Below are 15,069 nucleotides of genomic sequence, written 5' to 3'. Positions count from 1 at the left end.
TTTCTTTCCTGACATTTTGGGGACAAAAATATATATTGTAAAAATATTTGACAGATGGCCTTAACCTATTAATGTTTGAAGAGAAGCTGAAATATAAAAGGAAAACGAGGTAGATTGTCATTGTCTCAATTGTAGCATTTTGAGAGACCAAGTAAGAAATGAAATGAGGAGGCAGGGACGTGGTACAGGTGGGATGTCTGCTTTCCCCCCTTTTTTTTCGTGGTCCCTCTGTGTGTGATTGTCAGGGATTAAAAATGGATAGAAACAAAAGTATCATTCTTCATTTGAACGCCTGGAGGAAGACCAGGAGCCATACCATCTTTTTATTTCTCTGCTCATCTTCTTTCTTTCTCTCTGAATCTCAACGCAGCCAAAGCAAAATCCCTATAACACTTCCATTTCCGTTTGGTTATTTTTGCTGCATGCTTTTCACTTCTGCGCTCTGTGATGTAACCCCAGTGGTGTGTCAGACTGAAGGTAGGAGATGCTTGATGCAGCCTCTCTCTCTTTTTTTCCAGACTGTTCTTCACTAGCTTTTATTTTAATTTTATTTTTAAACGAAGCCCACCCACTCAGTGCTGCGACACAGCTTTTCTCAGCATTGGATGGCAGTGTAGGAGTCAGGGCATATCACTCTTTTTCTTTCTCTCAATTTCTCCCTCTCTCTCTGTTACATGCACACACATTCTCCATTTCTCCCAGCTTCCTCCATCATAACACCTCCATCCATCCAGGACACTGCTGAGTCGTGGTGCTGTCAGCCAGAGCCTGACGCACTCAGCCACTCACATATGCGTCACCTCTCTGGCCCAACGCCGCCACCGTGCTGCTCGCTGTCCTCCACGTATACCTCGGTGGCCAGGGTCATAGGCTCTGGGCTTTTCTGGAGGGTGGGAGGGGATGAAGTGTTATATTGAGCCAACGTCTTTCTTGTTGGAAAGGATCACAGGTCATGCTTGGGGCAAGTACACCACCATACAGATATACATTGAAGATACACCAGTTAAACATTTATTCTAGCTTTTATAGCCCAACCAACACTGTTTTTTTTCAGGTTGGTACCAATATTGATATTTGAGAGATTAAAAACTCTGATAATTATATTCAGACCGATTATTTCTATTTATTTATTTATTTTACATATAAGAAACATGGTGAACATTTTTGATAATGATCTCTTACTGTAGGTTTGTTTCTTTAATGTGACGTTATACAGTTAAAAAATAAGCTTACAACCATGTAAAGGAGAGACTAAAGTTTCTAAATTACCGCAAATCTTTTTTGCATTTTTGTATTGCGATTGTTTGATACTTCTACTGCTATCATGCCGACAATATGTCAGCCAACACACCGATGCAGGTACATCTACAACTGCAAAGGTAATGTTGCCCAGTACATAAACTTTGAGGATTTATTGGTCTAGCTTTATACAGTTTATCCTTTTGATACTTAGCGAGCCTATAATACTTTCATATCAACATTGTATCAAGCACAGTTTGGTGCTGAACGGCAGACAAAGTTAACAACTAGCTGGTTAATGTTAGTGGAGCATTTGGAAGCTAAAGAGCCAGATATTTCCCCCAGGAGTTGGTAGAGCCCAAGCTAAAAGAGAGTGAAAATTAGATCAGTTGTTTCTCTTTTGTATAATATTATCTTTAAAAGGTATGGATTTAGCTAAAGCTAACCTAAAACAAGTAAAAAAGTATGTGTTTTACATGAACAGTTAATTTGAGGCGGTGGACTACGATTAAATGTCTTCTATGTTTTGCATTTATTGTAATTTATATCAACTGGCTGATTGTAAATAAAGAAATCAGAAATCTGCTTCATAAACCAACCTGATTGTTGCTAATTAGATGATAAATTGTAGGAATAAAGAATGGTATACTGGGATTTTATGGCTTAATTGTGATGCTGTGATTGTGACTTCTGCCACAATAGCAATGATCTCATATTGAGATGCTAAATTCTTTAATTTAAGTATAAAACATTGAAATGAGCCAACATAAACCCATCAGGCCAATGCTTGTCCATAAAAACTAGAATATGTTGTGTAATGCAGGTCATATTGTTGCTGGGAACACAGGTGAGGTAAAAAAAAAGGAAAAGAAAATGGAACAGCAGTAGTATGAGCTAAAAAAAGACCTGCATTGGGATTTGTCGTAGCCACCGGATAATCAACAGTTATGTAACAACAGGACAAATAGATATACCCCAGTAGTGCTTAGGGCATGAATGGGATACAGGAATATTTCTTCTTTAATGGCATCCGTTGTTGCTTGGCAAATTGGAAGATGCCACTGATTTACAGTTTGCTCTCGGCATGTAAACCAATATGCAGAAAGAACAAATGAGCCACGGATACGACAACAAAGATTCATCTAAATTATTTGCAGTGGTATTATCTTAGAAATTAAATACTCTTGGTTTTTATGCTGTGACTTAGGTGTTTTGCCACTTTTAAAGAGGTATTTTGCCCATGTATCGGATCAGCTTAGATTTCTATTGAGGACACACGCTAATAAGCCAATTTTGAAATGAAAATATTGGGGTTTTTTTCGATTTGTTCGCATCGTCTTTGAGCAGACCACAAATAAAGGCTGCTAATCATGATGCATTAGAGTTATAATTGCAGAGATCTTTGTGGCCCTTGGGAGAAAATATCCGTAAAATCTGTACTATTGAATACTTTACTACTATCCCCTGTCTTGTGCTGTGGTTCTAAATCTAAAACTAACCATTTCTTCAATTATTTCGTGCACTGAGCAAATGGACCAGAATGCAGATGTCTAGTAAACACATGACCTAATAAACAGACTCAAGTATAAAGGCTTGAAATGTAAAATTAGTCTGTCCAAACACGTCCAGTTTGTAGTGAGATTTTAAATTCAGTTTTTGCTGTATATTATTGGACTATTCAGCAGGCAGTAGGCATTAGAAACATTCAGAAGTGTCTGCTACCCACACAGTACATCAGTTTCTTTGCTCTCATGCTGGCTGGCTTTTTTAGCCTTCTTGCTTGTAAAAGAGTAGGACACACACATTAAATCAAAGCTGATATGGGCATTGTCCTAAACGCAGTTAACAGCTTGTGAAACTGCTGGCTCGGCCCAGCCCTCCCTCCCTCAGTCTCCTTCTTACTGTTACGCTCAGCACACCTGCATTGTGCCGTCCCCACAGACTCGCAACAACAAAAAGGTCCATAACAGTATCTTCCCTCTACTGGGAACCCTCATAACTGGGGCAGTTTGTCCTCCCTCAAAGTAATATTGCTTAAGAGTTGACAGGATTGTCTTTTGGCCTGTCACTGCAGGTAAAACAGCCAGTGACAAACAGTTCAGCAAGCCTCACTCTCAGCCTCACGCCTCTTTTTTGTATTGCTTTAAATCACCACAAGGTTAAAACATTTAGCGGCCTGGCCTCAATGGTGTTGACATCCATCAGATGCTTCTTTCATTTTGTTCATGCGTATGTGTTTAAACAGAGATGGGTGTCCGCTAGATGGATAATATGAAAGCATAAGGATATATGGATTATATTCTCGATGAACCGTTTTCCCCTCACAATGTCACATTATCCTTAGATTGTTTTATTTTAGCCTTAAAGGTCCAGTGTGTAGGATTTAGTGGCATCTAGCGGCGTAGTTGCTGATTCCAACGCCCTCACCTCACCCTCCCTTTCCAAGCATGTAGAAACTATGGTGGTGGTATGGTGTGTCTGTTCTGTGCTGCTATAGAATAACAGTATCTGGCTGCTGGTATATTACTAGTCTGTTTTTGTTTTTCTATATCTATGATTTTGCAGTCGTGCTGTTTTTCCATCACCACTTCCCTCTGTCAACTGTGATTGTCAAAACAAAAGTCTGAATGGCTGATTCCAGACCAGAGGTGGGCTCACAGCCTTGTTCATGTTAGGAACCCAAGACAGATAACATTACACCACAGATTTACTCTGAATAAATATTTGTAGTAGAAATGAAATGAATATATAATTGTTGGGGAAAGTGAGACGTATGATCAAATTATTTTCTCATTTTACGACTAAGTTCAGAAGTGCAAGCTACACTGTTCAAGATCAAAGTAGAACCCTGTTATTGACTCTGTTGAAATCTGGACTCAAATATCCCCTGCAAAGAATAATTTTGGTCTCAACTCAGTATATCAGCCTTTCTCCATGTTGTGTATGGCTGTGTGTGTTCGCATATACAGTAAATGTGTTTGTTGTGGTTTGGATGAACGCAGTTCCCTATTATCTTACATTGGCAGGATGTCAGAACCCTCCACTTCCTGTGGTAGACCAGGGCTGGCTCAGTGCTGCAAAGAGAGAAAACCCTTGACAGGCTCTCTCACAGAAGATGTGTGTGTGTGTGTGTGTGTGTGTGTGTGTGTGTGTGTGTGTGTGTGTGTGTGTGTGTGTGTGTGTGTGTGTGTGTGTGTGTGTGTGTGTGTGTGTGCGTGTGCGTGTGCGTGTGTGTATCCTTCGGAGTATGCATGCATTTTTATGTTAGCTTAAACTGATGCTAATGAAGATGTCCGCCAACTTTACAACTGAGCAGATGTCTGCGCTCTCATATGGCTCAGTGCTACTGACTGTGCTGCTGTGATTCATTAAGATGCTCCACTTTGTTGTGAATATGATTAAAATCCTCCTTTTAAATGAATGTCAAAGCAGAGGAGCAAGGAAGTGTTTGACTGGAACCAAACTCCCTTTCAACACACAACCGCACACCTTGCATGGAATGGTTATATGAGTTGATGGTTAGCAAAAAGCGGTACGGTGAAAAAATGTTTACCTCTGCAACTTGAGACACAAATAGTGCTGAAACAATTAAGTGATTGGCAGAAACTTAATACGATAACAATTTTGCAAAGCAGTCATTTATGAAGCATAAATAAATACTTGTTGGTTTTGGGCTGTTGGTCTGATAAAACCAATAGTTTGAAGAAATTGTGATAAGCCTCTTTTAAATTGTTTCATTGATTGAACAATTATAATGCAAGTAAAGGAATCATGGGCCATTATGTGTACCTAAACTTTGTGATTACCTGGATAACATTTTTCCTCAAGTTCTGTGACGTCCACTTGATAGTTGGTGGTTTTTAAGTGCCCTGCTCAAAGGCGCAAGGGCTGTCACATCCCAGTCTTTTCTCTGGTGACATCAGAAGTTGCAGTTTGGCAGCACCGATTGTTGCTCCCCGCAGGAATCGGCACACAGCACTGATTCACTGCCTGACATTTACCTTTTCCAATTTCAAACTTTTCAGCACTCTTTAAATCAGTCTCTATTTTGGTAAATTATCCGTGGTACATCTGCTCACACACCACAACTTTGTGTGATATATGGTTTGCACATTCGTTTTTATTTGTGTGTGGGCTAGCGTGTGCTCAATAAATGTCAGCGTGTTTTATTACCGTAGCTCGCACATGATTCCTCTGTTTCAACATAAGATTAATAGGGATTTGAGATAATTTAGCTCTCACAAGAAAAAAGTGTGCAATAAGAGTCTAGTATAACGCAAAGATGGTATGCACTTAATTATAAATGCATCCCTTTTTCTACTAAGCGTACAAAATTATGTATTATTCTGTCTGTTTTTAAGTTATGCAGTACAGAGTACAAAGACTTTCCGTGCCTGGTGTTGTGGATTACAGAGAAACTGATAAATTGGATGAAGAGTCTTTGGAACTACTCATTGAAAGATTTTGTGGCCCCTCTGTTCCTAACCTGGAATGTTATTCTGATGAATGGTGAGAAACATTAGCTGTGACATGGAGAGCAACAGGGAGAATGTGGGTGTTTTAATTAGGGGCCCTAGTTTGCTTCCTGGTGAGAAACGGGGGATTGACAACAAGTTGGCAAACGCAACAACATCAGGGCCCCACGGAGGCAATCAGCAAAGGTAAGAAATAAGGCAGAGAGGAACTGAACCGAACACTGAATCACTGTCACTGAGTGAAGTCATTGAACTGAAGGATGTAATTCTCTGGGCTGCTAATATCCAGGATGTGTCTCCGTTACATGGCTCAGTTGCAATCCTTTTCTCTTTCCATTGAAGGTCCCACAAGTAAAAGACGGTCATCGATTGCACTTTTGGAGCGAGTCAATTGGTTCCTTTTTGGTGTGACGTGATCGATCAGTCACAGAAAAAGAACTGAATCCATTTCAAATCGTAATTTGTTCCACGTACTCTCCTCCAGATTAGTTATTCAGAGCTTTTGGACATCCAGCGTAAAGATCAAAAAACCCCTATGCGTAACTAGTGATGAGTTAGCTTTCTGTCTTTTAGGCTCTTCTTTTTTTTTGCTAAAAGTGATCACACAAAAGACCACAATTTATAGTAATCATCCTCAGACAGTACCTGGGAAAGAAGCCTCTTTTTGGAGCCGAGGTCACATTGAACACTGTGAACACGGCAGGTTCATCAAAGTCAGTCTGAACGATAATGATAGCAGAGTTCTCCGCCATGCTCCATGGGATCACTATCAGATGTCACGCTGACTTCTCCCGTAATGACTCTTTGTCCAAGTGCGAAATTGGCTTGCTCCTTTGACATCCTAACACAGCACCGTGGCATTACAGCTCCAAAGAATAGCCAACAGAGTAAGTGCACCATTATTTCTTCAGTTTAGGAGATGGTCTTTTACCTTCAGAGAGAGCTTTGATTTTACAGCCTTATAGGATGTGGTTACAGAGTGAAGATTGTCCGTTCTGACTCTGAATCGGATACTGATATACTGAGCTGTGTTCAGCTGTATTCGACACAAGTGGTTGACAGATGTTCAGTAAGGAAGTAGAATGGTGTCCACTGTTTGTCTCTGAGGCTGGAATGAAAACATGTCTCTGTCTTCTGTCAACCATAGATCCTCCCCTTTCGTGTTTCCTGCTTAATAGGCCATTGATCTGTGTGGCAGGACATTGTACTGTGATCACTGGTAACAAGAGAGCAATCTGCACAGAAGAATAGAAGCGTTTTCTTTTGAATGAGAGAGGTACAAAGATGCGTTTCCCAAGCCTAAAAAGAACTGGTGGTGGAGCAAAAGGAGACTGCCGTAAAGAGGTAGAGCCACGTTTGTTGCTGTACGGAATTCTCCAAAAACCTCAGTAACAAAGTAATTTAAATTGATGGTTTAATGTCCAATTGTTGTGTTGTGGGTAGAATGTAATTGAACCTCAATAAAAGCTGTTTCATTTCCAGCAAAGCCTGCAGCAATTCTTTTTCATTTTTTTTTCTTTAACACCAGAGCTACTTGCTATGTGTAATACAGCATGTGTCACAATCAGGAGCACTGTTTCAGTTTTTAAAATTAAACATTATCACCACGCAGCCGAAGAAGATGAAGCCCAATAACTCATGATCTATTGTAACTAATTTACAGTTTATTGTCCTCTGTTCATTTAAATTATTAACGCTTCAGATATGACATTTCGAGCTACTGAACTCGTCTGATGACAAGCAAGCTGCTCAAAACGTCACCTAAGGTGCTAATCAGATACACCGCAGGAGCATAGCAAGTGTGCAAAATCTATTACTGTATATCATTGAGCTTTCCGCTCACAGCGTCACACTCTTTGTACGTGCTTGCATGTGCGTGTGTGTTTTCATGGCTCACTGTGCAAGCAGCACTCGTAGCTAGAGCACATCGTCTTCAAAGCCCATATTGATTTTCGTGACATTGATTTTACTAGACGATATGGCTCATCAGGTATACGAGGTGAGAATCTATTTTTGGTTGGTTTGTTAGTGTTGAACATGCAAGAAAAGGAGGTGTCAGAGTAGAGGTGTTAGCAGCAGGATCTATGGTATTGTCTGTAAATCAAGAATGAAAAGGTTGCACTGTTGAAATTTCTCAAAATCACTCCAAAATGATATGTTTTGGTTGCATAACATGTCACATTTTGTTGGTATACCTATTAATTTGACACATCCTGACATGGTGGCTCAGGTCAGGAAGCGAGCACTGAAAAACCTCTGCAGAGGACTCCCTTCCACAATCAGTGTCAATCTCAGGATGGCCCAGTTCTCACACAATCATGCCCCACGGCTTATTCTATCTGTCCATCGACAAGCTTGATCTTTCCACCAGCGAGCCAATCTAGCCTGCTGTGTAGCTACTGGCACACAGTGTGTGAATCTGCGATGGGAGAGATAATACTTGAGTATTTGTTTGGGCTTTCTGGGCTGATGGTGAGCTCTTTGATTGAAACACAATGCGGGGCTTGCCAAAATATACAATCCTTTTTTGCGATAACGATGCTTTTTGTCTTTCTACTTAATGCAACAATCTTTGATCCCTCTACACATGGAAAATCCATTGGCTTAGGCGAGTTTTCATACATCATCTTAGTTTAGATTTTATTAATAGCGCTCTTAATTCCAGTGGGATGTATTTATTCTGAGTGTAAATCATTTGTTCCTCCTCTGCCGGCCTGTCGTGCTTTACAGTAGATCTATCCGCACTTGAACAGGATTATGAAACAATCCCCTGGTGACACTGACTGTGCTGCCCAGTGATGCCCCCCCCTCACTCCCCTCTTCTCAGCTCCATCCACTGTGGCTAATTCTGCCTGCCTGCTCCCTTGGGCGTAATTGATCCTCATATCATTAACCGTATGTGGATCTATCCTGGGAAACGCCCACTATTTTACTGCTAGTCCCTCGCTCACTGAACCATAGAGCCCAGTGAGCTCTATGATTGTGGCTCTAACACGTTACTCTGTGCATGCAACAATGACTGTAATGTAAACTATTTTGTTATCTGCATGGGCAGGCTCTAGAGATAGTGCCTCACTGACTGTTTAGTCTAACCATGGGGAGTCGGAAAAAGTGGAACTTGGCAGCGAGGTCCCCCTTCGCCACCATAAGGGGCCGTTTGGGCCCCAGGAGGAAGGGTGTGGAGGGTCTGTGTGTGAGCAGCTTGCTGGGGGTCCTCCGTTCCCACACCTGGCTGATTGGAGAGGAGGATGTGGCCTTTCTGCTGGCCCGCACCTCCTTGCCACGCTACCAGCATCACCGAACTCACTCCCTGTCTTTCTCTTTCTGCTACTCATCTGTAGATGGTGGGAGCGAGGACTTGGCAGACCCCCGCTCGCCCAGTCTAGACCCTCACCTGAGCCACGTCGGCCAAGGTAAGCAAAAATCACACAAAATCTCCCACATCAAGTTTAAAAAACAATCACATGTCAGAGAAGAGAAGAGTAACGTAATAAGTAAGCTAAGTCTGGAGCCCTGACCTTAGTTTAGCCTGTTAGAGCCATCTGAGCTCCTTCAGCAATAGCTTGTCTTTTCTTCCATCGCTTATTGTGCAGTGTACTAAGCACTCTACCAGGCGTGAATGTGAATTATGTGAGTGAATAAGAAGCCAAGTTGCTGAGAAACAGCGTGCAAGCTCTTTTACCACCTTTACCTTTCCATTTCCTGTAATACTTCTCTCCTGGCGGTCTCGTTCCAGACTCCATTTCTTCTCCCTTAATGTTTTTACAGTAGAAACTCACAGCCTTGTTTGCCAGGTTGTATTTTACACGACTTTATAGCAGAAAACTTTATGACTACTGGAAATGAAGTTATATTTACAGGGAGAGAACTGTTTGAATTTGATATTCTTGTAATTTTGCCTGTAAGGCTGAGTTACTTCTAGGGGGAAATAGGCTGTATACGACAGTAGATGTTTATCAACAACAGGAATGTCAGTGCTTGGCAGGAAATGTTTTGGGCAATTATAATTTAATGTTGCCTTTTTTCTTTCCCTTCTCGTGCATGTTTTGAGCCGTACACCTCGATGAGTAGGTGTTTGTGTTTATTTCGAGGCATGGAGTGGCCCCTTAAACATGTCTCTCATCGCAGTTTAAAATAAAACACCATTATTACCCCCTCTACGCTTTTGTTCTCTGGATCTCACCACTGAAGTGCGGCTTTTCCTCCCTCTCCACCCTCCCATCTTTGCCCTAAATCGCACCTCTTGATTTCTACTTCACCGTACGACAGTTCATGTCAGTTTTCACGAGGCTGTTCAGAAAAGAAATTTACTAAGTATTGAGATTGTGTACCAGAATGCGCTCCATTTTTGGTAGAGTTATTGGTTAATAGTAGTATAATTGTGTGTTTTCATCCAGGATGGAATGCATTAAAATTGAGTTGGATCTTGACTACCGATAATTGCTACCAGAATACCAAGTTCCCCCTTGGTATTCACACCAGGCTTTGCATACACGAGGAGAATTTCCATGCTTTGGGATGTAACCGCTGCTCTGGCTGTTGTTTTTGCTTTTGCACAGACATTCCCCAGTGAATGGATGGACTGACTCCAGCAGTGCTGGAGCCACACAGAGATGTGTGGATGTGTTTTTGTTATTTCTTGCATGTGTGGAAGTGTTTCTATACTAGTGTATTTGCATTACAACAACTGGTTTGACCCCATCCCAACCGTCATATGGGCTTCCTCTGGGAATTGTCACAGACCGGTGTCTGATAATGGCTTCATGTCTCACTGTGGCGGCTGCTATCTGATGCGAGACTGTTGCTTGACCAGTTGCTTTTACAGCTCCGTCTGCAGGGAAATGGGCAGTCTGAGGCGGAGCTGATTCACAAAATGGATGTTGTGTTTACAGTCAGCTGGCTGGGTTTTGTTCACCGGGGAATGTGTGTGAAGTTTAAAAATAAATAAATAAAAAAACCCATAAGTTGTCATAATTTGTGGTTTTTGAAGCAAGAGAGGAAAATGGGTGGGTGAGTGATGGAGAATAGTTGCGCTCCGTCTGTAATTACCGCTCATTGTGCGAGCCTTTTTTTATAAATAAAATGCTCTCTCATGGTCATGACTGTGCTCTTTTTTTGGATTGTTTAAACATATTTCAGATGGTTAGAAAATCCTCCTTTATTATATTAAAATGATAGGGTATTGTGTTACTGTAAGGCTTACAGAGGTCAGACAGGCTGTAGTTTATAACAGTGAAAGTAAACAACACGTGTTGCCTGCAGGGCTTTTCTCTCTTCTGGGTCACGCCAATCTTGTTATACTCAATATGGTGTTGCACTGAGGTCAGAATCCAGGGACTAGGCCGAGGTACTATCAGAGTACTCACATCTCTCTGTCATACACTTTCTGTAGGGGTGAACAAATAGAAACACTAGTAGCCCACTAATAAACACTATATGCTGAAACATACACATACATTAGTTGGGTTTTGATAGTCAATCGTTTGTCTTTTATCAAGAACAAATCCCAAACATTTGCTCCTTCCGGCTCATTGTATGTGAGGATTTGCTGCTTTTTTTCTCTGTTTCACTTTATTGTAAAATTTAACTCTCTGAACTGTTGCAAACACAACCTCAAGCTCCGTGGAAATTGTGATGACCGTCTCTGATTTGTTTTCTAAGACCTTGTGGACTCAACAATAAATTAATTAAAAAGATATAATCTGCAAATTAATTGATAATGGACGTAATTGTTAGTTGAAGCCCAGAACACTACCCTTTGGTCACTGTCAGAGAGGAGTTTTTGAAAGCATAATCTTAATTGTGTTTTATTCCATTATTAAATCATTTCTGTCATTTTCTGTCAATACAATTAAGTATCAGCAGAATGTAATCAGAGAAGATTGCATCAGTAACATTAGACTTGTTATTTTTATTAGTTTTCTACATAGTTTAATACTTTCTTACATGCTTCCTTTGCAGAAATGAACTCTTCATTAGTCCAAACAGCATCAGAATATAATTAAATTAATGCACTATTGGAAGCAGAGAAAAGCATCTCATACTATTTTGTTTTCCCTCCCACCCTGCAGGTGGCAGCATAGACAGTGACTGTGCCTTTGAAGGAGACTACGGCGTGCCCCCGCTCTCCATGACTGAGGGCATGCAGCACATTCGCATAATGGAGGGCGTGTCACGCTCGCTGCCCTCCTCCCCGCTGCTCACCCACCAGACCATCAGTGTCAGGCTCCAGCCCGTGAAGAAGCTCACAGGTAAACACACTGCTGCAATGAAGTGAGAGTCACAGAGAGTGCAAGATTTGAACTAATTAAGCAGTGTTGTCACATTTTCCAAACCTGGGTTTGGGAAGAAAACCATAGCCAACAGAGATGTGGGCTGAATCTGTTTCAAATTTGTCTTCTACGCACATCCTTGCCTGTAGCTGTCCTCCCCCATAGACTCATTGTACTAATACAGCCTCCCTTAACCCTTCACTGTACCACTGTAGGCTGGGTACCTAATCAGAGAGTCACGCACAGTGAATTAAAACAGATTTTATGACACGACGTGAAGAGGGGTGGAATGGCTTCTCATGCTGATGGTTGCCGATAAGCTGTAATCACTTACAGTATTACTTACCCACTAATTGTGAGTCGAAACATAAAGCAAGGCCCATCTCTGGCCTGCGGCAAACACTGCAATTTCCAATTCTTGTAATCACCAAAGTCCTACCTAATTGACAGTGCCAAGAACAGCTGATGGACTGCGAGCTGTGGTCGGCTCTGCCCTCCTTTATCGCTCTTTATCTCACACCACTAATCGTTTCCTTCCACACTCATTTCTGACATTCAGAGAATGTGGAATATCGCCACCAGCCCCCCCCCGTCTCCCCATTAACTGGATTATGAGCCTTGTGTCATGTTCCCTCTGCTATTATTATGGGGGGAAGCTGTGGTTTGGTACATGGGGCAGTGTGGACATCCGAGGCTTACTGCTGTACTGGATTTCAAATTGCAAAATGAAATATTGACATTGCAGCTTCACCCAACATCAGTGCAGCCTCCACATAGAAGCAGAGTGGGTGTGAAGGACTTTAAAGCTCGATTCAGCAGTCACCACTAGGGTGCACCAGCCTCTCAGCTACCTCAGATCATTAACCATTTCTTATGTGCCGGGGGGACCATGATTTTTTACATCATACAGAATGATTTATACTCTCTCCCGGGTCATCCAAAGTGTGGGTTTTAAAGAGGAAACATGCCAAAAGTGATTTCCTTCCATTTCAACTTGGTGTGCCACACCACTGTAGAGGACTCTGTGTGGGTGACAGGTTCCAGCAGGGACTGTTTTTGGGGGAAATCAGGACTTGAGATTTAGATTTCAGACCAAGCCAATTTGATCAGGCTTTTTCTCTGTGGTTCTCTGTCTCTCTTTGAGGAGCCATCTTTGTTCCATTTGTTTTTCTTTTTACTTCATGTTTCATGGCAAATACACTCTAATCTGATGTCTTTCATTTAGATCTGGGATGTGAATCTGTATGTTTATATATATATATGTATACATCTAGGTGTGTGTCTTGTTATCTTGAATGGCCGTCACAGGAGAGAATGTTGTTTAAGAATAGCTTGATTAATGCAGTGCTGTCTCATTCGTACTATTCTTAATACACGGCTGACGTAGGGAGAGGTCTCTTTGCAATGTTGTCGCACATGTCGTCATTTGGCTTGGTTATATTATGCCAGTCAGGTGCTGTAGGTTGTCAAGGCTGCTTTTAGATTTTAACTTGGGAATTAGAGTTTCTCTTCATCTCTTTTTAATATCCTGTATGTTTCAGCTGTGCACTCGCTGCATTGATTTCTTTTACCTTTGCATAATTTGTCCGCTTACACTTGTCATCTTAAGTGTTTGTGTGTGTGTGCGTGCATCACAGAGAGAGATATCATTTTGGCAGGATTACTGCTCTTCACTGTGTTAATCCTTCCAGATTCATGTATCTGTCACACCACCTATTGTGCGTTATATTGTCGTCTGTTGTAATAATTAAGTCACTTACAAAGACAACATAAAACTGTATGATTTTGTACAGCTAGCACTGGCAGATGTTGCCTCACAGGACTGAAATGTGTACATCATAAAAAGCGACATACTGTATGCTTTCACATTGAGTGTTATTACTCAGACCATACACGTGTGATAGCAGTTAAACCGCCCTTGCATCAGCACGTCTGACCCTACAGCAACATGCACAAAAGCCCTCTGCTGCCTGAGGTCCCTCCTGTCCTTCAAGTCCTCAAAGACCTGTGTCTGCTCTCAAGTGGCATCAAGCACCAGATTGTAATAGGTCTCAGCCACCCCGGCTTTCTCACCCTTTAATTAATTCAACTCAGCACCACTTCCTGCACAGCTTGACAGTACCAAGCTTGTGTGTGTGCTGGCGTCAGAGGCCAGAACCCCTCCCATGCCAGAGATGGCAGAGGTGGGAGAAAGAGTGGTGGCAGAGGAGCACATTAGAGAGCAAACAGCAGCAGGTCTAACGGCTGCAGCACTTTGATCTCCCCCCGGTGGCTTCCACCAACCGCAGCCTCTCCTTGCCCTCCTGTGTAGCCCCTGATTGGCCTTAGGGAGGCAGAGTGGCGGTGTTGGTGAGGACTTGAGTTATTCAACCTCAAGGCTTAATAGAATGAAAACCCTATGAAAGCACTGACCTTTTTAGAGAATCATTGAGTTTCTGATTTAATCCCCTCTGCCTGCTTGAAGACTCTCAAGGGGGCCCTCAGATGCTCGAGGGGTCAACTTGTGAAACACATTGGCGAGGAGGGCAGGAGACATACCGCACCGTGCCATCACAGTGTACTGTAAGATTGTTTTGTTGATGGAATAACCAGTTGGCAACTCCTGATTTTCTATGAATATTAAATGCAAAACCAGTTATACTGATAGTTACTGATATTTCAAAATAAGAAAAATCTGGCATCAATATATTCCCTGATATTCTTTTTATTTAAACACATAACGTCATAAGAAAACACTATCAAGCACTGTGATTAAGATGCATCCAAGTAAAGATATTATACAGTTTATAAAAATAAACTATTATCAAACATAAACTGTTCCAAAATTTCCATGCTGAAACTAGGTTACACCAGGACAATTAGGTTATCTCCATTACAACCGCACAATTCCTCCTCTGATGAAGACCTATGTGTTTTAAAGCTCATAAGCTAATACTTTTGTACTTCTCCAGCAGCTACAAGGAACTTTCATTTTGTGTTGATTCTGGTGGCCCCTGTGGACAAAAGCTGTAGTGTTTCCACCGACTCATTTCATTGATTTCAAGGAGAAAAATCTGACCCAGTGGCAGGCATTAAGGATAACT

The 15,069-nt window shown here is 41.7% G+C and overlaps 1 protein-coding gene across 7 annotated transcripts in view; it reads left to right on the top strand.

Moving 5' to 3' along the window:
• The window catches only part of tanc2b (tetratricopeptide repeat, ankyrin repeat and coiled-coil containing 2b), a 136,783-nt gene that overhangs the window by 56,687 nt on the left and 65,027 nt on the right, over nt 1-15,069 (top strand). For all 7 annotated transcript variants that reach the window (XM_051418749.1, XM_051418739.1, XM_051418738.1 and 4 more), the window contains 2 exons: nt 9,056-9,127; nt 11,786-11,965. In XM_051418749.1, the coding sequence (XP_051274709.1) occupies nt 9,056-9,127; nt 11,786-11,965 (252 nt within the window). The remainder of the gene's footprint in view (nt 1-9,055; nt 9,128-11,785; nt 11,966-15,069) is intronic.

Source organism: Dicentrarchus labrax, unplaced genomic scaffold (assembly GCF_905237075.1).
Source record: "Dicentrarchus labrax unplaced genomic scaffold, dlabrax2021, whole genome shotgun sequence".
NCBI classification, from domain to species: domain Eukaryota; kingdom Metazoa; phylum Chordata; class Actinopteri; family Moronidae; genus Dicentrarchus; species Dicentrarchus labrax.
This window is presented reverse-complemented; position numbering and strand designations above follow the sequence as displayed.